Below are 23,819 nucleotides of genomic sequence, written 5' to 3' on the forward strand. Positions count from 1 at the left end.
GTCATAAGCCTATTAGCTTAAATGTCTGGGGATTTCAGTGTTTCGGATGGCTGTCTAACTCCTTGGTCAAAGTCATTTCTTTGGAAGTAAAAATCTTGAAATAGTTAAGTTCTAAATTTCCAAGAGCACGTCCTTGCAAAAACAAACAAATATCGCCACCAAAACCCACAACGTCATTTTCTTCTTCTTTATTCAGGATCATATCATCTCTAGTGATGAGTAATTCTGACCGGAAATCCTGAGTTCTTTCCTATGGACGCATGCTTCACAATAAACCTAGAGTTCTACTGTGTGTGCCCTAATTCATTCTTCATAGGCAATTTAAAACCACCTATTTTGGGAGTTAAATATAAGTGTTAATTCTCCCCTGAAGGCCACAGCATTCCTTTTGGCACCAGTAGTCCATTCAGCTACTCCTAGTCCTTTGTATAAGAACCATCGGGAACTTGCAGAGTGCTCCAACGCTTAGTATCTACCATATCCAGTGCTTTGGCCTTTCTTATAAGTCCAGTAATTATTTTATTACCGTTGTGTGTCTCTCCTAATATATCTCCAGGTTTCTCCATCTCTTTCCTGAGCCTCACAAGAATGGCTGCTGGGAAAGAAAACATAACTACAAGCAGGCTGTGGAGTCAGATACTTCTTCCTCAAAAGAAACTGGACAAGGAAGGTAGAAAGGCTCTGACTTCTGCCCAAGCCAGGAAAACATGGCCAGAAGCACCCAATTGCCTTCCATATATACGCTCTGTGTCAGAACCACACAGACAATGAGTCTGAAAGACTTTCTATCAGATACTCAGAAGGCCAATTGTTCATCAGCATATAGGAATTCTTAGAGGCATACGAATAAATGTAGTTGCAAAGTTTTTTCCTTATGATGAACTATTTGGGGAGGTCTAGGGGCCTTGGTTTGGGAAAATTGGAATATGGGAAATAAGTAGCCCATATGAATACAGAATTCAATGTGCCTAAAATGGAACATATAGTGGGATGGATATATGCTGTATTGAAAATAGCATAGTGGTGGCATCTAATATCTACAGTGATGCCTCTCTCTCTCTCTCTCTCTCTCTCTCTCTCTCTCTCTCTCTGTGTGTGTGTGTGTGTGTGTGTGTGTGTGTGTGTGTAACCACACAGATGGAGGTCAGAGGACGATTTGAGGAAGTAAGTTTTTTTCTTTCTATTATGTGGGTTAGACATTAAACTCACCTCATGTTGCTTGGAAGCATGATGAGCCATCTTTCCAGATCTCCCCACTTTATTTTATTTTTGAGTAAGGTTCTCTCAGTGAACATGGAGTTCTCTGCCCTGTGAACCCCTCCAGTGCTGTGATTATGAGCATCCACTGCTGCGTTCCTTTTGTTTTTGCTTTTACACCTGGGTTCATGGGATGGAAACTCAGGCCCTCATGCTTGCATAGGAAGCACCATACCAACTAAGCCAAGCCTCAGATATCTGCTAAAATAACATGTTGACAAAACCAGTTTGAACTGGAACATTCCAGTGCTATGCAACTGGGAGACAAAAGACAATTGATCAATCAGCGAAGACTGCCACCTCTACACTCAGAAAAGTTTAAGGACATTTCCCTATCCAGACTGACCTGTCTTTTTCTCAGAAGTTACTGGAGAGTTGAGAAATTTAAAACCTGCTTCTATCCTATGGGTTTAAATTAATGGTCCTGTCTGTTGCTGACTACACATAGGACAAGAAAATGGTACTCACCACGCTAAAGAATGCCAGACCATTGGGAAGAATGTCAATGTCCTCAGCGCCAGTTTCTGCAAGTCCAAGGAGTAGATAAATAGCATTACCAAACCGTGCTATTGGCTTAAGAAAGTGTAACTATAGCTTTGTTTACTTTATCTGAGTGTCTATTTCTTTAGGGATGGTTCCAATTTCTTTTCTAAGGCACCCTTGTTTTTAATAAACGTCAGTCTAAACTCTTTCCTACAGTGAACTTCTGACCTTAAATGCTAGATATTTTATGTTTACTCAAATCAAAGTCAAGTTATCACCACATTTCCAAGTATGATACAGAACAAGTTGACATCTGCACACTTCTAGGGTAAACATCCAGATGTCTGGATAGAAGTAATTGACAACAGGGGAATATTACTTCCACAAGGAAAGGCCCACAGTCATTTAACCATGCAAATCTCCCGTCCCCCGCTCTGCTCATTCAATCTGAAGCAAAAAGACATTTTTCTCATTAACAGAGAGAAAACACCTGGGATTACATTGTCTCTCTTTTTCTCTCTCTCGAAAAAAAAAAAGAGAAAGAGAAAAGAAGCAGTGACTATTTGTTCTCATAAGCAAACAAAGCTTCTAAATTAATTAATGCAAAGTACCATGGACCTATGCACCCTATAGCTTCTGACTGCAGTCTCTCAGTCAGGCTACAGTTACTATTGATTGTTATTGACTGTCCGAGGTACCGTCCACACAGCATAGCAAATAATTAGACAGAAGACCTTCCCCACGGCCTCACTGTACACATTTCACAGACAGGTGATAGAGAACCAAACACAAGAAGGATGAAAATGGATTATATTAAGCTAAATCATGACACATTCTTTCAGTTTGCAGGATTCAATCTTCCTCCTTAAGACCACTCCAAAGGTTATGGCCGAGAATATTTCTATGCTGTCAAAATAAAAGCAGCATTTATGCCACCATTTGGTCTTGATTCATAGCTCTGGTCACAGGTGTTCCCTGCTCCCCAGTACCCTTTACTCTGTTTTAGAACCCAAAAGCAAAACATAATTAAGAATACAGGAAAGTTTAGTTTATAACTTTAGTGGCCCTTCTGCCTGGTCCTCAGAAGGAAGGCATCTGCAAAAACACATAAGCATGTTGTAGTGGGGGGGAGGGACCCTAGCTGGGTTCCTAATGGGTCACAGATAGGCTGCAGGGGGTGGGTGAACCTGTTGAAGTTCTATGCACTGAAAAATGGCTTGTGCATATACAGATGGGAACTCTCTGAGACAAGGTCCTCGGTTTATAGCAGCTCATGGAAGGCTCTGTGCTAAACCCCAAATGTCTAAGAATCACCAGACACCTTGGTAGGTTCCACCTCTGGCACTGGACGCTACGTTATTAACATCATCTACGATGTCCATGCTTGAATTAAACAAAAAAAAAGAGACTCACAATATTTAAATAAGTTTAAGAGTTTAGAAGTTAGCTATTATTGGCCGCAGGTGGTCATACTCATGTTTGTTCATACACACACACACACACACACACACACACACACACACACACACACAGAGAGAGAGAGAGAGAGAGAGAGACACTTCTAGTCTGAGCATTTTTTTCTGCATCCATGTAGAAGGAAGTCAACTAATTACCATTTTCCCTCAAAAATCGTTTCAGAAAATATAACTTCAATATGTACACATTCAAACACATTAAAAAAAAGGATAACAATACCATCCCCACTGTTTCTCAAGTGGGAAAAGGATGGGTAACTTGTTTTCTAATTTAGCTTTTCTGCTTTTCCCATTTCCTACAGGCTACTGATATAACTTTGTCAGAGAATCCATGCCTGCTTGAGTGGGCCTGTGCTTAGTCACCAAGCCTTAAACTAAATGCATGTATGAGTAAATGAATTAATGCCTCAGAAGATAAAGAGATGATTTCCCACAAATAACAGTAGTGTATTAATAACCAAGGAGACAACTTGGTCTTTTAAGCCACACTGTAGCCTTTTTCTTTTATTCCTATGGCCCAGTTTTAGTTAGGAAATGGATGTTCGCCTCTTGTACATTGTGGAAGGTTTCCTGGATCTACTTGCCCATGTTTGTGTCTAGAGCTAATAGCACAGCAGGTTTTTACCCTCGCCCATCACCACGTCAATGGTAACTCCAAGTGCAGTCATTTCTGCAGGGAAAGGCTTCCTGCCTCATGACAGTATCATTAGTGATAGCTGCTAGTGCAATTCAATGTTTACAAACTATGAGCTATTTGTAAGCGATTTTCATAATCTCACAGAATTTTAGAACACTGAGGAGCAGAAATATTTTCTCATACATTATCTATAAAGGGGGAGGGGTCTTTAAAAGGTTAAGCAAATTGAAAATCAACCAATCATCCAGCTAATCAATCACTCTTCAACTGGGAATTGGAGACTTTTGGTCTGACCTACAAGTTATTAGCCCATTATTTAGTGGACTTTCCATTAGAAAAATATGGTTTTTCTCTAAAAACACCATACTTGGGCAAATAGCTCAGTGGGAAGAGCTTGTCATACAGCCTAAGTATCTGAGCCTGAGTCCTGGGATCTACAGGACCTACTCTCCAGAGTTGTCCTCTGGCTTCCATAAAGTGACACATCAATATGAATGAATGATACATTACACTTGGTATGTTTAGTCATGGACCATTCCAAATTTGATGTTTTCTCCCCAAATTTTTTGGTTTACTAAAATCATCATCAATTCAAATACCGAGCCTTTCTTTAAAACCTCCTTTAAAAACCTTTCTCTGGGAATTCTATTTAGCACATCTGCTTTTAACCCTTCTTCTTATGTCAGCAATTGTCTGTCTGTGTCAAAGAAGGCCAGATGTTCCTTGGTTTTATACTCCCTTGTTTCTTGTTATTTCAGCAACTGTCTACCATCTGTGTCAGAGAAGCCCAGTGGTTTTATGGTTCCCACACTTTTCTGGTTCCTTCTTAGCAACAGACACCTGGCAACGCAGCTGCCACCGCTTCTTGCTGACACTGATGACCACGTGTATAAGCCCAGGTCAATAGAACATGAGGTTAAAGATAAACTAAGTACTGGACAAGATACAACTTAAAACAAAAATCTATGGACACTCTTCTCCTGCTCTATCCTGCATTGAAATGGCAGCAAATGAGATTGTAATCCTGAACAGAAACAGAAGCGATATGTTGGAGACAGTTTTATTACTTCACTTAACCTTTGCCCCTGAATGACAATGAGAAACAGTCATCTGATCAGCCACATGACCTGCTGCCAGACTATCAGGTACTAGAAAAATCAAAAGAAACCTCTTCTTTAGCTCAGGTTAGTCTGAAATTCTCAAAATAAACAGAGGTGGCCTTGAACTTATGATGTTCCTTCCGCATCTGCCTCTGCCTCCCAAGTTTCAGGGTCACAGACCTATGCTATCCCACCCTGCCTCTTTCTGAATTTTCGATTCACTTCTCTGGTTCATACTTCAATCACTCAGAAAATAAAAGGATTCTACACTGAAAAATAATTTATAAGTTATATGAAACCTTTGGGTTTTAGATTCTTATGTGTCATAAAAAGAAAAAAGGAAATGTAAATCTGTTCCTTATGGTTTGGAACTTGCCAGTGTCCTTTCTACATGGGTAGATTGCAGCACAGATGGTAAAAAGCTCGAGATCTGAAACTAACTCAGGAGAAAGTAATAGAGTGAGGGGCGGAGGAGAGCGGGGAGAAAGGGAAGGAGGAGGAGGAGGGAGGAAGGTAGCATTGGAGAAGAGCAACTGAGAAATTGAAAACTTTGTATTAGGCTATAACTCTGGAAAATAAAATTGTTTGGAATCTCAAGCTAAGCTTAACCTACCCAGTTCTTGGCACTATGCATTTTATTACATATTTGCTGGTATTGTACTCAATTGTCAGTATGTAAAAGTTTGCCCATAAAATAGACAAGGAAGAGCTTTAAAATGCAGGAAGTAGTAAACTATCTTTCTTCACCACAGAAGATGCATCTTGTATGCTCTGGAGTAAATGCCTATTACTGATTAAGCCAGAAAGGCATTATAATATGATATATGATAGATACACATCTAAAATACTTAAAAAGTTACCAAGACTTCATTTCCAGTGATAATAAAAGTAATACTGCTATGTGTGTGTGTGTGTGTGTGCATGTGTGTGTGTGTGCATGTGTGTGTGTGGGAGAGAGAGACAGAGAGAGACAGACAGAGACAGAGACAGAGACAGAGACAGAGGGAGAGGGAGAGAGTATGTTTGTGTATGTGCGTGTGTGGGGAGAGGCAGAGCAGGAAGTCTCCACTCTTGCACAGATTAATGTCAAGTGCACAACTACTAAAGTTTCCCCCAAATAGTTCATCCTTACCGTTGTGCCTATCATAAAAATGTGATTTCGTGTACATGGGGATGTTGGTCCACCTCACACTTATTCCTTGTAATCAAAGACCATTGGATAGTCAACTGCTGTCAATATTAATATTCACAAGTTTTATTAACCATTACAGATCGTGAACATGGCACTCAACAAATGTTCATATGCTGTGTTCCAACCACAGGGCAAAAGCAAACTAGAATGGGAAGAAGCACAATTGTAATTAGATCTAAAAACGTATCCCAAATGTGCCTCTAATCACTCATCTTCTCCGCTCTGTTGGCTACTGAAGAGCCTCAGAGGCATTAAACAATTCAGGAGAGTGGGCATAGGTGACATATTTCCTCCTTCTTCCCAATTCCAGACAGCAGCTCACACACATCACCACATAAAGGTCAGAAACACAACAGACGCCTGTTCAGAATACAAATGCTACAGGGCTTGTTTTCCTCAGAGGCACACTCTGACCCAGTGAGCTGTAACAGAAACACGTGGCGGTTTGTCCAGTAATGTGTCTGATTGTGCCCTATTGTTTTCTGTGAAACTGAAACTCAAAGAAGGTGGTCTTCACTGAGCTAAGGGCTGTTTGATAATGTGACAATTATTAACTCAATAGCAAAAGTAGCCAAAGAGTTCAGTCTCCCACTTTTGTCTAACACCCTTCATAGAAGTCTCTGGGTGCTGGCAAGACCAGTTCTGAGGCTCTTTCTCATTTTCCTGCCAGGAGGCAGCATAAAATAAGTTTGCTGGATTATTTGTGACTCCACAAAACCTTCCCTTCTAGAATGGGCTTTGTTAAAAATAAAACAGAAATACAGTCAGCCTGGCTTTGGTGCCTGAGTCTGGGGGCTCCTCTTAAATGTCTGGAGGGCAGTAACAAGGAGAAGTACCGTGAAATAGGGAGAAGGAGCTAGGACTAGGAAATACTAAAACAGCAATGAAGAAGAGGGGACCGAACTCTCGAGAAATTCATAAAGAATAAGGGACCAGCAGAGAAACTCTTTGGTAAGCTAGACAACTTGATTTTGCTGAAGTGAACTTTTGCTGTTTGGACTTACATGGTTTGGACAGGTGGCATTATCAGTCTTGTCAACATGATGGTAATTCATTAGTGATTACCAAAAATTGAAACATTTCCTAAAGACAACAGTTTCTTTCTCTGTTAAGGATCTATTCACAGACATACAAATGCAAGGGCAACGAGGACCACTGGTTTGTCTAAGGGATCCATCAGCAAAGTGAAGAGAATACCCAAAGAACAGGAGAACCCGTGCATCAGTCATTCATCTGACAAGGGGTTAATATACAAAATGCATAAAGAACTCGGAAAATCCAATGGCAAAACCGTACCAAACACCAACACAAAAAAACCAACTGAAAAGTGGGCAAATGTCTCAGACAGACATTTATTTATTGAAAGAAGACTTACAAAGAGCCAACAAAAAAGTAGAAGTGCAAGGCAAAACTACAGTAAGATATATCTCACCCCTGTTACAATGCCTCTGATTAAAAGGACTAAAAGCCAACAAATGTTGGGATGTTGGTGAAGATGCAGAAAATGGGGAAATCTTACCTGTTGCTGCTGCTCCTGCTTCTCTCTCTCTCTCTCTCTTTCTCTCTTTCTCCCTCTCTCTCTCTCTCTCTCTTTCTCTCTTTCTCCCTCTCTTTCTTTCTCTCTCTCTCCTTCCCTCCCCCTCCCCTCCCCCACTCTGTGTGTGTGTGTGTGTGTGTGTGTGTGTGTCGAGTGTAAATAATATAGCCACTGTGGATAAAAGGTTCATAAAACTGAAACAAACTACCTGTGATCTAGCAATCCCTCTACTGAGTAGAATTCCAAGAAAATAAAGTTATTAAATGAAGACATACCTGCATGGGTTTGCTTATTTTGGGATAATTTACAGCAAATAAGATGTAGAATCAATCAAGATGTCCATCCATGGATGGCTAGACATAAAAAATTGGTAGTCTCCATAGTTATATTAGAATATTGTTCTGCTAGAAAAGTGTGAAATCTTATCAGCTGTGGGGTCAGATACTTATAATCACAGCAGTCAAGATTAAGGTAGAAAGACCATGAATTTGAGGCCAGGTTGAGGTAAAAACAAACAAGCAAACAAACATGAACTATAAGACCAACTGGGGTTATACCGTGAGAATGTCTCCAAAACCAAAAACCCCAGAAAACCAAAAAAAACTTCTATACTACGAAAACAAACATGCAAAGGACAATATCCTCTCATTTGTAGTAACGTGGCTAGAACTGAACAGTATCATATGGTCAGACCAACCAGGCTCAAAAGGATATATCTGTTCTTAGTCAGTTGGTGGTAGTAACCTGTTCTTATTCAGTCGTGGAAGCTTAAAAAAAAGTTTGTCACACAGAAATAAAGACTTTAACAGAGGTTACTAGATGTTAGGAAGACCAAGGACAGAGAATAACAGGTTGAATAATTCATACCAAAAACTGGTTGGAAGTCATTCTGGTGTTATATAGCACAGAGGATTAAGTTCAGTCTATACTCACTAGGCAGGCCCTTTAAAATAACATAAAGGGCAAAATTTGAAGATGTAATCATGATAGTATGAGGAGGAGATGGAAATCTGATTCATTTGACTTAATCATTACAGACTACATATATGTATAAATTATAATATTGCATCCAAAAGAAACATAAACATTTACCATCAAAAAATTAAGAAAGAAATATAGTCTGAAATCTATATGTTTGATATAATTGGCAAACAGAGATTTGTTTTATGGTTGTTATATACTCTGACCAAGCAGAAGAAAGTCAGTTATATTACTTTAAGTTTGTGTTTCATAACTAATCTTCATTACTTACATATGGCATGTTAAAAATTAATGTGTTTTTAAAAATAAACTATAGGTAGTCAGCTTTAGCCAAGTATTTAAAAAACTAAGTATTTAGCAAAAGTATTTCACTGCACTTTATTCTGTTAAAAGTATTAATCAGTTTCATGTAAATATTTAAGAATGTAGGATAACTTTGTACACTGAGATAACAATATCTTTGACATAAAAATAGGGGGTTGGGGATTTGGCTCAGTGGTAAAGCGCTTGCCTAGGAAGCGCAAGGTTCTGGGTTCGGTCCCCAGCCCCGAAAAAAAAAAAAGAATAAAAATAGTGCAATTGAAATCTTGTGCAAAATTCCCTTTTAGGATAGGTTGGAAGGTTGACCAGTTATCCATTTTCTCAATTTGTTCTTTAGATCAATATTTGTTTTATTTGTTCCTCCTTCCTATTTCCATCTCTTTTCCTTTGTTCTTTTGTCTTCTCTCCCTTTTCTTAATTTTTCTCCTTTATCCTCAAACAAACAAACAAATAAACAAAAATCCCTCTTAGAGTAAAAGAAAAAAAAGAAGCCCCTTATGGCAGCACTCACATGGTGTTTCACTCTGTTTTACTTCTACCATTATTTATTTTGAAATATTTGGAGCAATATTTATGTTGGGATATTTAGAGCAATCTGATGAAAGCTATGAAAACATAGTAGCCCTTTCCTATATCCTGAAAACCCAGGGTGCCAGTCTACATCAGATATTCCTTCAGTTTTAAAATATTAGGCATCCCAATCATAATAAACACCCCAGGCCCTTTTTTTGTTTCTGAGGTAGTCTGTGAAACTCCTTTGCTAAATTAATATGATCAAGATGAGATTCCTTTGGGAAATACTCTGTAATCTGGACAGGAAATTATAAGGTAGGGGATTATAATTAGCAACCCAATGGGTAAACAAATGTGGCACATTCTACAACAGACTACACAAAATGCTAGCACATACTTGTAATAGTAGTATTTTTTGAGTCAGAAGCAGAATGATTGCTAGGAGTCAAGGTCAGCCTGAATTACATAGTGAGTTCCAGCTTAGTCTACACATACAGAATAAGTCATCTATAATAATTAAATAGACTTTTTCCTTGTATTTATTTTTCTCTCATGTATCACATCCCAACTGCAGTTTTCCGTCCTCCCACCACCACCACTCATTACTGCATTTTACACTTCAGATGGTTAAAACGATAAACTCTGCATTTATACGCATAATTCTTAAAAATTTCCAACTGCATTTTACCTTCTTCCCTCTCCCCACTCATTACTGCATTTTACACTTCAGATGGTTAAAACGATAAACTCTGCATTTTATACACATAATTTTTTTGAAATTTAAAGAAATAAAAAAGCCCTTACAGTATGTCAAATGTACATTAAAAAGGGACTTAGTCAATAAATCATTAAAAATAAAAAACATTAAAAATAACAAACAATATAGTGAGTTCCAGGCTAGTCAGGGCTACATAGTGAAACTCTGTCTCAAACAACAAATAAACAAAACAACATCAACAAAAGAAACCCTGAGGTAGGGCTCAGGTGATAGCTCACTGGATAAGTGCTTGCTTTGCAAATATAAAGACCTGCATTTGATCCTGGCTAGGCAAATGAAAGATGGTCTCTCAAAACAAAATGGAGAAAATCAAAGTGGATGGCACCAAAGAAACATTAGCTAAGGTTGTCCTATAGCCCCCACACCTATACACACGAATGATCCCCCAACATGCCCCTGCACACACATGCAGCTTTGAATATGTGTTCCTGTGAATGTGTACACACACACACTCACACACACACACACACACACACACACACACACACACACACACACAGAGGCAATGTGTACACACCTAAGAGATAGATATACATGTGTCAATACATAGAACTGCTCACATCTTTCAGGAATAAAGAGAATAAACCTGGACGAGCAATGGCTCATTCAAATGCCATTTGTGACAACAGTCATGCATGGATTTGCCTGAGTATTTACTAAGTCTACCAAGGGAAAGGGAACCGTTTTATTCCTAGAATTATTTCTGTGAAAGAACGGAGTTTGGTGAAGACTGTATTATTTGCCACTTTAGATTGCATTGAACATAAAATGTTCATATGAACTTTCCATAGACAACAGTGTTAAAAAAGGAAGGTAATTATCTGGATATAAGTGGCCAAAGCAGAGCATTAAGTGAGATTGGAAATATTCAAAATGTATTTAACAGTAGCACTGGCTATAGCAGGTCACTTTCTGTGTGATACAGATTTTAATTTGCTTAAAAAGAAATCCGACAAATGCTGTCACATAAACAGTGAAAGGGACATAATGTTACTTGTTCCCATATTACATCTCTTAAAGTATTCTTAAGGAAGAGCTCAAGAATTTTAAAGTTTAAAAACCTGTACTCCAATTACAAAGGCGACAATATCAGTAACTAATAAGAAGACCAAGCTTTGGCCACAATCATGATACCATGTGTAGTAGGATCAGAACAGGAAACAGGGTGTTCTGACATCCGACTATCTCTAATTACACCGTGAGCGGCCTTTAAGAAAAGCTAGCATTTCTATCACCCATTGATAAGTAAATAGTAATTACTAAGAATCTACTCAGTTCTGGGGACTTTGGTAGATGGCAAAGGTAAAAACCAACAAGACGGGGACTCTGTCCTGAAGGAAACTGTAGAGAAAGGGTGGGGAGGCCGACAGACACTGTGCAGATCCCTCATAGTCTGCTGCAGACCAAAGCTGCACTCTCTCTCTCTCTCTCTATCTCTCTCTCTCTCTCTCTCTCTCTCTCTCTCTCTCTCTCTCTCTCTCTCTCTCTCACACACACACACACACACACACACACACACACACACACCTGTATTTACCTTTTAAAGTGGAATGTTATTGGTCTATATTTTCACTCCCGCACCTTGCTGAGTTACAAGACCTAGAGAAGCTTAGGGTTTTGTTCTCAGCACTTTCGGGAAACAAGCCACATGGGGAATTCCTCTTGTCAAGTTGTGTTAGCATGTGTTCTTACTTCTAAGACTAGTACATGCAGAATTAACTACAGGGAATGAAAAAAATTCGAGGTAGAACTTAAGCCATCTTAATTTGGTCTACTAAAGATTTCAGCTCAACAGCCAAACACTTCAGACCACAAAGTTAACCGTAGATTACACTGCATCTTAAAACAAACGTTCTACCAACCTCTTGAATCAAAGCTACTGTATCACATGTAGACATTTTATCTTCCCCTTAGTGTTCATGCCACATAGATGATTTAAATGTTAACAAAAATAAGCAAAAATCATGAGAAATATAGTGCTGCTAACACTCAGGCACTTTTGTGTAGTCTACAGAGATTCAGGAGTGCAGGGCCCACCCTGGTTATTTGCTCTCCCCCTTATGTTCATAGCTGAGAAAACTAAATAAGTGGAGTTTGTTGTTACTGCTTCTGGTGTTTTGAATGAGAATGGCTTCCATAGGCTAGTATGGTTTGAATGCTTGGTCCCCAGTTAGAGAAATTGGTCGGGAAAGACTAGGAGATGTGGCTTTGTTGAAGTGGGCATAGTTTTGTTGGATGAGGTGCATCACTGTGGGGTTCAGCTTTGAGGTTTGGGGGTTTCCTAGTCTTTTTGCCTGGAAACTGTGGGTCAGATGTGAGACCTCAATTACCGCAGCAGTGGCACATCTACCTGCCTGCTTCTGCTTGAGAGGTGATGCGTGGCCAACTCACTGAAACTATAGGCAAGCCCCCATTTAACAATTTCTCTTATAGGCTGCCTTGGTCATGGTGTCTCTCACGGTATCAGAAGAGTGACTAATACACTACAGTGTCGCTGTTTCCAAAAAGTAGTAGTAAGGATCAATTATACATCAGGGATAAGGCCAGATGTTGGTGACAGGATGGTCAGCAATATCAATACTATTCCTGCTTATGCAGAATATACCTTCCTTCCAAATTCCCACCGTTGGGAACATAGACTGCTGGAGCCATGTAAAGTTTCAACTTTACAGACGCAACTCACAGAAGTCCCTAAGGGAACATTGCAATAGATAGATAGATAGATAGATAGATAGATAGATAGATAGATAGATAGATAAACAATTAACATATACACAATTAATCAGTCTAAGAAAGAAGAAACAATGGAACCTTCAGATCAAAATGGATAGATCAGAGAGGTCCCTATTGACCAAATGAGCTACACTAATAATTGCTAACTGACAGTAAAAACACACACAGCACCTCTAGCGGGCACCAGGTAGCCCCAGGAATAGCAGCATCTTCTCATACCTACCAATTCCTTTAATGAGGCGGCAGTTTGGAAGGTCTACAGATTCTACTTCTCTGGAGGCTTTAAGTCGACTTCTGTTGGGAAGTAAAAGAAACTATTTGTGTTATGAGTCTCCTGATTCATCCCAGGGAGGTTTTTAAGAAGCACAGAGCAAGCCATAACATGGAGAGCGAGAACAAGGGTAGAAATCTAAAGCCCAAGAAATGACATCAGTCATGTGAGGCGTTCAGTTCTCCATATGTGCAGGACTGAAAGACAGACCTGTGGACTCAGGGAGCCACACTTGCAATTTCCCCGGCATATATAAACAGAGCACTCTTCCTGTGGCTCTGTCTTGGGAAGGGAGTGCAAGTGTCTATCTAGAAATCCAACCTTCTATTGCAGATCCATAACAGTTTGGAAAATGACTGCGAACTTTCCTCTGTGAAGAGAAATTACTAAGAGAAAGGGGCCAACTTGGGGACAGTGAGATGGCTCAGTGGGTAAAGATGGCTGCTGCTAAGGCTAGCCTCCTGAGTTCTATGCACAGAATCCATATGACGGAAGGAAAAGACATTGCCACGTATTGTCCTCTGCCTCTATATTGGTATCTTTCTACCCCCCACATGCACAGAAAGTAGAACTATGAATATAACTGTCAAAAGTAAGAAAGAATAGGCTGAGGGTATGGGCCTATTGGCGGAGCCTTTCCTGGTTCACACAGAGCCCTGAGTTTGAGCTGTACCATATAAGGCCCAGTGTGGAGGCAAACGGCTAAAATTCCAGCACTCGGGAGGTGGAGGCAGGGGGACCAGAATCCCATGGTGATCCCCGAGTACAGAGAGATTGAGACCAGACTCTGACACACGTGAGCATCAGAGTATGTCTCAAGTATTAAAAAATGTATAATAAACTACCAGCGTCTCAGAACCTAACACACACCAAAGACTCATAGATAGTGATTAAGGAGTTTAGAAAGTTCCCATCCTTATGAAAACATTTGTGGGGGGTTGGAAGTTTAGAGAGCAACAATTCCATTTGTGACTCTCAAAATTACTTAGGAAAGTGTTCATGTGTGTTGTGCGGTACTAAAGGAAGACATGAGTAATAAGAAAGGACTGCTGGAGACTGCTGGGCTATCTTGTGTTTCCTTTCCATCCCGGAGGCCCTCCAGGTAGCCTGGCCATCACACAAGGAAACTTTAGTTTGAAGGTCACAAACTTCTCCCTCTCCCTTACCGCCCCCAACACACACTGGTGTCCTGCAGTCTGGAAAGTGAGAACTGGACTGCAGGGAATGTCACACTTCCCACAGTGGTTCCAACGACCCGTACAGTTAAGTGTCAAAACAGCAGTTTGGTGTGTGCAGCTCTCTGTTCCAGTCTCTGGCTTCCACCCCCAGAGAAGGAGGAAGCCTACGGGGTTTAACCAATGGAAGGATGCCTGGACCTAGCTAACCCAGCAGCTATGGGTCCATGCCAACTATACATTGTACATGCATGTGCATATGTAAAATTTACAAATAAAGTCTTAAAAGTTATTGACATTGTATGTGTGGGTAATGTGTATATTGGGAGGGTGCCAGCGGGTCTCAGAATATGTTTGGGGTCAGAGGACAATACTGTGGATTTAGTTCTTTCCTTCCACCTTTAACATGGGTTCTGAGGCTAGACTTTACCATGTCAGGATTATAAAGTAAGCCTTGTACCCTCTGAGCCATCTTTCTAGTGCCAAAACAAAAACAATAAAATCAAATATTACATTATTTGAAAAGTAACCATAAAGCAAATAAACAGTATATGTATGTGAATGTGGTAAAAAAAATACATTAAATAAATGAAAGTTTTAAAACGAATGTAATAGAATATAATAAATCTTAGTTCCGCATGTTCCTGGAGCACTTTAAAAGATAAATTGCAACAAGAAGCACAAATAATTGAAGCACCTGTAGCCAGGACAGTACAGATACAATGCCAGTGGTTACCGTGATCAAGGGAAGGAATAGCAAAAAGATCTAGAATGGTAATATATGGTATTATTTAACTATTACTATATATGTTATCTATACACCACTACAATAATAAAAATATCTATTTGGCATGGGGATAAGTTGGCTACCCTCAGTGAACTTACTCAGTTCTTCTACTAACCTCAAGAACTGGGTACCGTCAGACCCATCTTATATCCGATAAAACCAACTCAGAGAGATAGAATCGACTTTCCTTGCAAGTGTTTGGCAGCTCCACTATTCCCATGGTACTTTACCCCTACAGGAGTGAATAGACCTGGGTTCTTGGGTTATCAGTAACACAGCTATGACTCTGGGCATGTCAGTGGCTCTCTGCTGGCCTTAGTCTTTCTCACAGATGCAGTAAGGATCAATGAAGAAAACTGCCAGATTCTACTGATGTTGTGTGGCTCCAGAAATGTGCAGTTCCATCTGGTCAATGAGCTCTGGTAAGCCTCCTGTGTTGGTCTGGATGTTTATTTTATACACCTTGCTTGGAAAGCTATGGAAAACTAGGGAGGACAACGTCTGGATGACCATTAAGTCAATCAACTATGTGGTTAGACGCAATCTGTTTCAGGTAACAGGCTCAAACGCACCTGAGCAGCCTAGCAGCCTAGGGCGAGCCGTTTGTTTCAGAGCGATCTTCATCTAGGTTAGCTGCACTGTGCCATCTTTAGGCATGCAGTCTACCGACTACTAACACTGTAGAGTTATATCACCGAAAGCTGAGTGTGACCTTCCGTTAATCGAATAATTTTCACCTGGATCTTCTTTACTATAAAATGAAAGAGAGATCTACTTAAATCCTCTGTGGCTCAATTACCTCCCAGGAGTTAACTGCTAGCCATTTGTCCTGGACGGGCTGTCTGCCCCGATAGCTAGTTGACTTCTGTAGACCCCAGATTCGATGGCTCCCCAGAACCAACAGCATTTCCACTGTTCACTCTTCTTCCACGGTCGTCCCACTGCGGAGGTGTAAGGACCTCTGCCTTTTCTGTATCTAGATGTACTCACAGAAATAAAGTTTTGAAAACACTTGTGTTCCTAACGGGAAAAGCCCCAAAAGACAGTCAGCTGCCACCCCCTTCTTCCTCCACAACTGGAACATATAACATATACAGTGCTTGGCACATCAGCGACCGTTCTGCACTCTTGAGAAAAATAAAGACGTAAAGCCAAGAGTGAAGGGTGAAATCACACAAATACACAAATAATCGAATTGCTTGTTTGTCTCTATTCAGAAAAGTACAGTTACTAGTCAAGGGTAGAGCGTCAACAGAGTTTTCAAATGCTTTGAGCGATCTGGCTACAAACCGAAGACTCTTAACTGACAGTCATTAAATGGAAACCAATCTCTTTTTTATTCTGGAGACAGTGGTCCCCACCCAGACTGGATCCAGACCGAGAGTTGTTCGCTCTCATTTTACCTGGTGACAGGTAGCAATTAAGATAGTGGTGTAACCTGCTGAATAAGGGGAACCATGCCACCATCAGCAAGCCTTTCCTCTTTCCTAGGTCTCTCTGCCTTTGAGTTTAAAAAAAGTTGACAGTTCTTTATCTTCAGTGTACAAATGTATATAAAAGGGGGCCTTTATCTTCTATACTCAGACTTAGAAAGCCCTTTGGAATTCACCCCAACAGCCTCTGTGATGCTTACAGTGGGTAACTGAAATTTGTGCTGAGGCAGGCAAACCTGGGGAATTTTGCTCAACCACAGAGAAGCCAAGAAGCTGTGTGGGAACTGGGCCATTGTGGCCTGAAAGTTAAAGAGCTGGTTGGCCTAGAGGGCAGATGTGGTGCTAAGGAGGTGGGCTCGCCAGCTAAATCGCTCCAGAAGTCAATTATTTACATGTGAATTAGAGAAAGGAAGCTATTTGTCTAAGAAGTCAACGAGGGCAGAAAAGTAAAAAAGCATTCTCACCAAGTGTCAATAAATGTACCTTTGGGGTTGAGGATATAGAGCTGATGGAGGGCTTGCCTTCTGCGCACAAAAGCCCGATTTTACTCTCTAGCTCTATGTAAACTAGGTTTGGCTACAAAAAGTTTGTAATTAGGAATACAAAAAAAATTGAGGCCAGCCTAGACTACATGAGACCCTGTACTTTTTCTTTTAATGTTTATTTATTGCTTAATATAAAGACATTCTACACTTATTTAATGCATGTGTATGCATATATGGTGTATGTGGGTGGGCAGATATATGTGTACATGCATATGTGGAGGCCAGAGGTCAACCTCAGTTGTCTACATAAGTAGTTGGCCACATAATTTTTTAAAGGAGGATCTTCCACTAAACTTGGAACTCACTGATGGACTAAACTGGCTGGCCACTGAGTTTCACAGATTTACTGTCTCCATTCCTTGCTTCCAAGCTGTGCTGGGATTATAGGTAAATACTCATGTAGGTAGCTTTTATGTGCATGCTGGGGATCTGAACCTAAGTCCTCATGCTTGCCCTGTGGACACTTTACTGACTGAGCTATCTATGTAAGCAAGAAACACTATACTTTGAACAAAGCTCTCAGCACATTGTAGTCCCGCAATAAATGCTAAGAGGGGGTGGATTGCAAAAAGATAACTAAAAAGGTGGCCTCTTCTGAAGTGGTCTGAGGAAAACTCTATCACTTTCCATGAGAGCTGTGAGAAAAGGTGTCAGGCATCAACCACTGAGATGGCTCAGTATACAGGAATTCTCGCCACTGCATCTCAATGATCTGAGTCTTAATTCTAGAACGTAAGGTAAGTAGGTAGAGAGAATTGACTCCTACAAGTTAGTTGTCCTCTGACTACATTCACACATACGTGTATACAAACCCATGTGCAAGTGTGCGCGTGTGCGCGCACACACACTCACACACACACACACACATACACACACACACTACAACAATAAAATATTTTAAAGTTCTGAAGTTACAAACTTCAACAAATTGTTGAGACTTGTGTCTTGGGGTTCCTGCCCACACTTTGTTCTCTAGTGTACTCGAGTCTCAAGACTCCTCCAAGTCTGTCTGACAGCAACTAGCTTGGGAGTGCTGGCCTACTTCTACTCTCTCTTCTATTGCTTAAGAAGGGAGGGGCAGAAAGGGTGGCTACACAGCAGCATCCCTCCCACCTTCACCCCCGGAGAAAACTTAGCGACAGCTTAGTGGGATAAACGACAACTTCAATGACATTTATCCATTGGGGACGAACTTAACTAAAATGTATCCACTGTTTATCTAAAACTCAAGTCGAAATTTAAGTGGGCATCCTGGGAGAAACAGCTTGACAGCCAACATCCCATCTTTAATAATTGAATAAACAGAGAGAAAGTACCGGTTAGAGCAAAAAGAGCGCACAACTCAGTAGCCCTTTCTCCTTGCTCTGAATGCCTTTCCTGCAGGAATCTTGGAGCCTGCTGCTCTATGAAGAAGACTCTGAGTGTCCGAGAGAAGGGTGCATTTGCTCGTGTCACCACATTGCAGGCAGGGGAGTCAGCCTATGCTCTAGTCAGATGGTCCCCACATGCAACATAGGGTGCTCAGCTAAATCTGCCTTTAGTGAAATGATGTCTCAGACTGCATACTTATTCTAAAATGGGTTGTTATGCTAAAGAATGACGGGGGTTGATGAGATAGCTCAGTGGGTAAAGTGCTTCCTTCACAAGCACGGGGACCTGAGTTTCACCCATGTGAAAGTTGGATGCAGTGGACCGGGTCTGAAACCCTTGTACTGAGAAGGCAGAGACAGGAGGATCCATGGAGTCTGCTAGTGAACCAGTCTAGCTGAAGCAGTGAGCTCCTGTCTTAAAATGTAAGGCAGTAAACAATTGAGGAAGACACTCAGTGTTCACCTTTGTCTTCCATGGGAACACACACATACACACATACAAATGCATACATGTACAAACAAACAAACATACATCTAGTGTATACCCACACAAAATGATTCTCTGTTACTCTGAAATTCAAACTAAACTAGAAGAACCTGATAGTTTTTTGGGGTGTTGGAGCAGGAGCGGGGGGGGGGGAATCCAACTACATAACATTTCCCCCCACAGTCTTACATCACCCTATGTGGAGCTTCAATTTGCCGATGAAGTCACCAAGTCACCGGCTCCAAAATCACTGCTCATCGAAATTTATCTTAGTCAGAGCTTTGTAAAGAAAGCTTGCACCAAGTTGTAAATTACCTACCCTCTGCATTCAGTGTGTGCATGCATGCGTGCATACGTGTGTGTGTGTGTGTGTGTGTGTGTGTGTGTGTGTGTGTGTGGTGTCTGTGTTGTGGATGTGTGAATATATACACTCATGTGTATACATACAGAAATTGGATGAGGACATTGGGTACCCTCCTCTATTGCCCTCCATTGTATCACCTAGGGACAGTCTGGCATTACAGGACACAGTGCCATGTATGAACTTTACATGTGTCCTTTGGTTTCAAACTCCTCATGCTTGTACCACAAGCCCTCTTACTAGCCATCTGCCCAGCCACATCCATCATGGGTATATTTACCTTTTCTAATTTGTAACTATACTGAACAATCAAAGGGACTTAAACTTTGGACCTTAATGTGAATAAGGAAAGGGGATAGAGTTGACTATTGATTGAGAAAAATTCAGTTTATGGAAACACTGACGGTTTGACCACTGGTGATAACTGAAGGAGTCTAGGAATTTTCATGTCCTGTTTTCACTACTGAAAGCTGAGTGGACTGCACAGAACCACCTAACTGCTAAGGCCCTAGAGAGTGCAGGAAACAGACAACATCAAGCCAGACAGACCACATCAAACCAGACTACATCAAACCAGACAGTCTCTGTCAAATGAAGCAAGCGATCAACAGATTTAAGAAACGCCCCATGGAATGGGAGGGCACATTCGTGATAAAACTGGTAACAGCCAGAACACAGCGGAGACTTGCATTAGCTCACTAGCAAAACAGGGCAAAGCACACAAACAAAACCCAGTTTCCAAGAGATACTATCTCACTCTAGTTAGAATGACAGCTGCCAGAGAGAGGGAGAGAGAGAAAGAGAGAGAGAGAGAGAGAGAGAGAGAGAGAGAGAGAGAGAGCAACAGTGAACTCATCCCTACACTGGAGCTTGAACACAGGCCCCCACACACTCTGGCACTGTACCACTGAGTCACACACCCTGTTCAGAAAGAGATCCTTTACTTTCTGTGGGTGTAAAACACTATGATGTTATGAAACGGGCATGGAGATGCCTTAAAACTTGTTAAAGTATAAGTATTGTATATGACCAGCAATCCCAGGACTGGTTATGCATCCAAAGGGAGAGAAGTCGGTGTTGAAGAGACACTTGCATCCTGGTAGTTTCCAAATGGGAACTGCCTAATCACCCTCCCATCAACAGAGAAATGGAAAAGAACAACATGGTGGACTTATACAGTGGATACAGTGAGAGAAAACGATTGTAGAGGCATGGTGTTGCATGTATGTAATGTTAGTACTCGGGAGACTGAGACAAGATTTGCATGACACTGATGCCAGCCTGGGCTACACAAAGAGAGACCCTGTCTTAAAGAGCCAGGAAGGAAAGAATGAGGAAGGGAGGGAGGAAGGGAGGGAGGGAGGGAAGGAGGCAAGGGAAGGAAGAAAAGGAAGGAAGCAAGAAAGAGAAAATGGGAAAATTCACCGATATGTGTGAAAACTACTAGTAGAAGTTGAAAATTACTAAGAGTGGTCACCCAAGGATTACTCTGAGCCAGTCAGTGGTGGCAGTGAGACTGGCCAAAGGGCACAACGCTACGATTAGAAGACAGGCAGTGCAGTGACTGTAGCTAATAGTAGTGTGTGCTTCAAACTAGGAAGAAAGTTTTTTAATATTCTCATCTTGAAAGAAAAGCAAGCATTTACGGTGACTGTTGTACCTATCACCATAGATCTCATAATACATAAACATTAACATCACAGTCCATAAGTGTGTATGTTTATTGTATATCGACTAAAAGCAAAACATGACCCAAACCCATCCAAATGCATCCCAGTGCATGGGTATTCTACAGGAGCAGAAGCATTTACTAAGAGTGGTTACCCAAGGATTAGCCTGAGCCACACTGCCAGTCCCTACCATACGCATAAACATTCCTCCTAGTTCCGGGGTTCCCATCCCATCCAGTTCTCACATGGCCTTACCCCCAAATGAGGCTGCAGCTATGGGACAGACGGTGGACTCACCTTGCCAGCTGGGCTCTCTCACTTTGGCTCTGTCTCTCATTCTTGGGGATGCAGTCTGGGACTCCTTTATCATTCCCAACCTGCTTTTGCCCATGTCTAGTCCACTAGCTCTCAATGCTTACAACACATACTGTACACGAGGATTACCAAGACAAGGGGTGCAAGGGGTGTGCTTCCTGTTTTGGTTTTGTAGTGTGGGGCTGAGGCTGGTGTCCCTAGTTTCATGCATGCTGGGCAAGTGCTGTATCCCTGAGCTACATGCTACACCTGCACATCATTAGCAAAGATCTAGATGTGAAAAGAAGGAAGGAAAGAAGGAAGGAGGGAGGGAGGAAAAGAAAGAAAGAAAGAAAGAAAGAAAGAAAGAAAGAAAGAAAGAAAGAAAGAAAACCCCGTGTGCCATGATGGTGTGTGTCTGTAATAGCAGGAGTCGGGAGACCAAGGATCCTGAGTTTCGAGAGCAGACTAAGCTTCAAAACGGAGAGGGCACAAAATGAGATTTCAACTCAAAACCAAGAATTAATTTAAAATTTAGAGAAGCACCCAAAACCCAAGGCCTAGGTCGCACCAGGAGCAACTGAATTAGAATGTTTCACATGGTGCCCCTGGGACACCAGGACTCCAAGAGATCCTATTATCCAGCCTACGATGCTCCGCCCTTCAGGCTTGTTTGTACAATGCAAGACTCAGGTCAGCTTGCTGCTAAACGACCAATGAGTACTAACGCTTCCCTTTTGCCTATCAGAGAGAGGCGCAACTTTGCAGTGCTAAGTACACCCTTCAGACTTACCCGCCTTTCTCATCTGTTGCCTTCCAGAACACCTTCAGAGGACCTGTCTTTTCTCCTTAACCCTATAAGGAGTTTCATTTTCCTGTCTTCGATAGCTAGTTTCAATATTTCTCTCCTTTCCCATATCAGAAAAGACTCTATTTAGGGTTTCCAGTTCTCCACAGGAGCCTGGGGCTGAGGTGTACCTACTGCCTAGTAGGCACTCAACTGTTCTAGAAATCTTTTGCAAGAAGCTTATAAAGTTTGAAATGGTAACTTGAAAACATGATGTCGACCCGGAAGGAACAACTGCTTGCTCTACTCCTGGAGCTCTGGTCAATAAATAAGGAAATGATGTAAGAACAGTAGCTGTCTCTGTCAAGTGTCTTTGATCTCCAGCGCCAAGACTGAAACCCTGAAGTTTCCCCAACTATTATGCTGGAGAGGGATGGATTCCAGTTGCACAGAACAGCACCAGTGACCTGAAATAAAACTGTGCAATTAGAGCGTCCACGCATGAGTAATGGTTTTGTTTTCAAATTAAAGCACTGAGTTTTGCCCCCTGAGAAATTTGCAAACCTCACTTGTCAGCCTAGGCAGAGGAACCTCGCTACCAGCAAAGGCTAGGAAACTTTTCACAAAGTATCTAGGTCTTGGTGGAAGTGGACTGGGCCAGTTAAACGGGTAGCGATCCCAAGTACTTCCCTCCATCTCGTTCCCCAAACTAAATGAGCTCTGTCTCCAGTGCCCAACACAAGCAGCTCGGCCGTAGGGACCTGCGACCCGGGACCCTCGGCAGAACCTACCTGAGCGCCAAGAACCGCTCGCCCAGAAGCGCCAGCCCGATGCCTAGCAAACTCAGAGCCACCAGCCGGCCCATGGCGCGGGACCGGCCCGCCGTCTGGTTTGGGCCTGACCGGGCTGCACCGGACGCTGGGCCAGCTCCCCGCCCCGAGCGCGGAACCGCGCCTGATCCCCGCCCCGAGCGCCGGCTCTGCAGCCCAGGCTCCGCCCGGCGCCGCGGCCTCAGAGCACATCCGCACATGCCCGCGTGGGAACCCAACTGAACTTGACTCCTTTCACAAACACTCGGCCAACCCTCCAAAGCCCGCGCAGCTGCACCTGCTCTGCTCCCTGAAAACTTTAGGGTGGCCTCTGCGGAGCTCTCTTGATTTAGTTAAGTTTGGGGTTGCTTTTTTGTTGTTTTGGTCTGGAGTTTGAGGATGTTTTCCCCCTTTGTTGTGTTTATTTTTGATTTTTGAGAAGCTAGGAAACAAACCCAGGACTTTGTTCATATTACGCAAATAACGAGCCACATCTACACAGAACAGTTTCGTTGTTGAACATACTTGTGTGTGTGTGTAATATGTCTATGTTTAAATGTAAAATATATTTAAATATTAATTATTAAACATAGGAATGTATACTAAATATATGAAATCTATTAAAATAGTACTTTTAAATTTTCTTATTGGTCCAGGATGGTAGTGAACATCTGATCTGTCTAATTCATATGCCAAGTTCTTGGGCAACTCAGGGCCCTGCCTAGAGTAATGTGTTTTGGTTTAGTTCTTTATTTCATATGCATGGATGTTTTGCTTGCATGCATGTGTATGCACACATCCATGTCTGGTATCCACAGAGGTC

The 23,819-nt window shown here is 41.6% G+C and overlaps 1 protein-coding gene across 2 annotated transcripts in view; it reads right to left on the reverse strand.

Moving 5' to 3' along the window:
* Positions 1-23,104, reverse strand: part of Pon2 (paraoxonase 2) — a 35,415-nt gene extending 12,311 nt beyond the window's left edge. Inside the window, exons 1-3 of one of the 2 annotated variants that reach the window (NM_001013082.1) lie at positions 22,979-23,104; positions 13,231-13,301; positions 1,726-1,781 (exon numbers count right to left, since the gene is read on the reverse strand). In NM_001013082.1, the coding sequence (NP_001013100.1) occupies positions 1,726-1,781; positions 13,231-13,301; positions 22,979-23,052 (201 nt within the window). In that variant the 5' untranslated portion in view covers positions 23,053-23,104. The remainder of the gene's footprint in view (positions 1-1,725; positions 1,782-13,230; positions 13,302-22,978) is intronic. The other variant, XM_087656471.1, reaches the window with a different exon arrangement.
* Positions 23,105-23,819: the final 715 nt, after the last annotated feature.

Source organism: Rattus norvegicus, chromosome 4, assembly GCF_021556685.1.
Source record: "Rattus norvegicus strain SHRSP/BbbUtx chromosome 4, alternate assembly SHRSP_T2T, whole genome shotgun sequence".
In the NCBI taxonomy this organism is placed as follows: domain Eukaryota; kingdom Metazoa; phylum Chordata; class Mammalia; order Rodentia; family Muridae; genus Rattus; species Rattus norvegicus.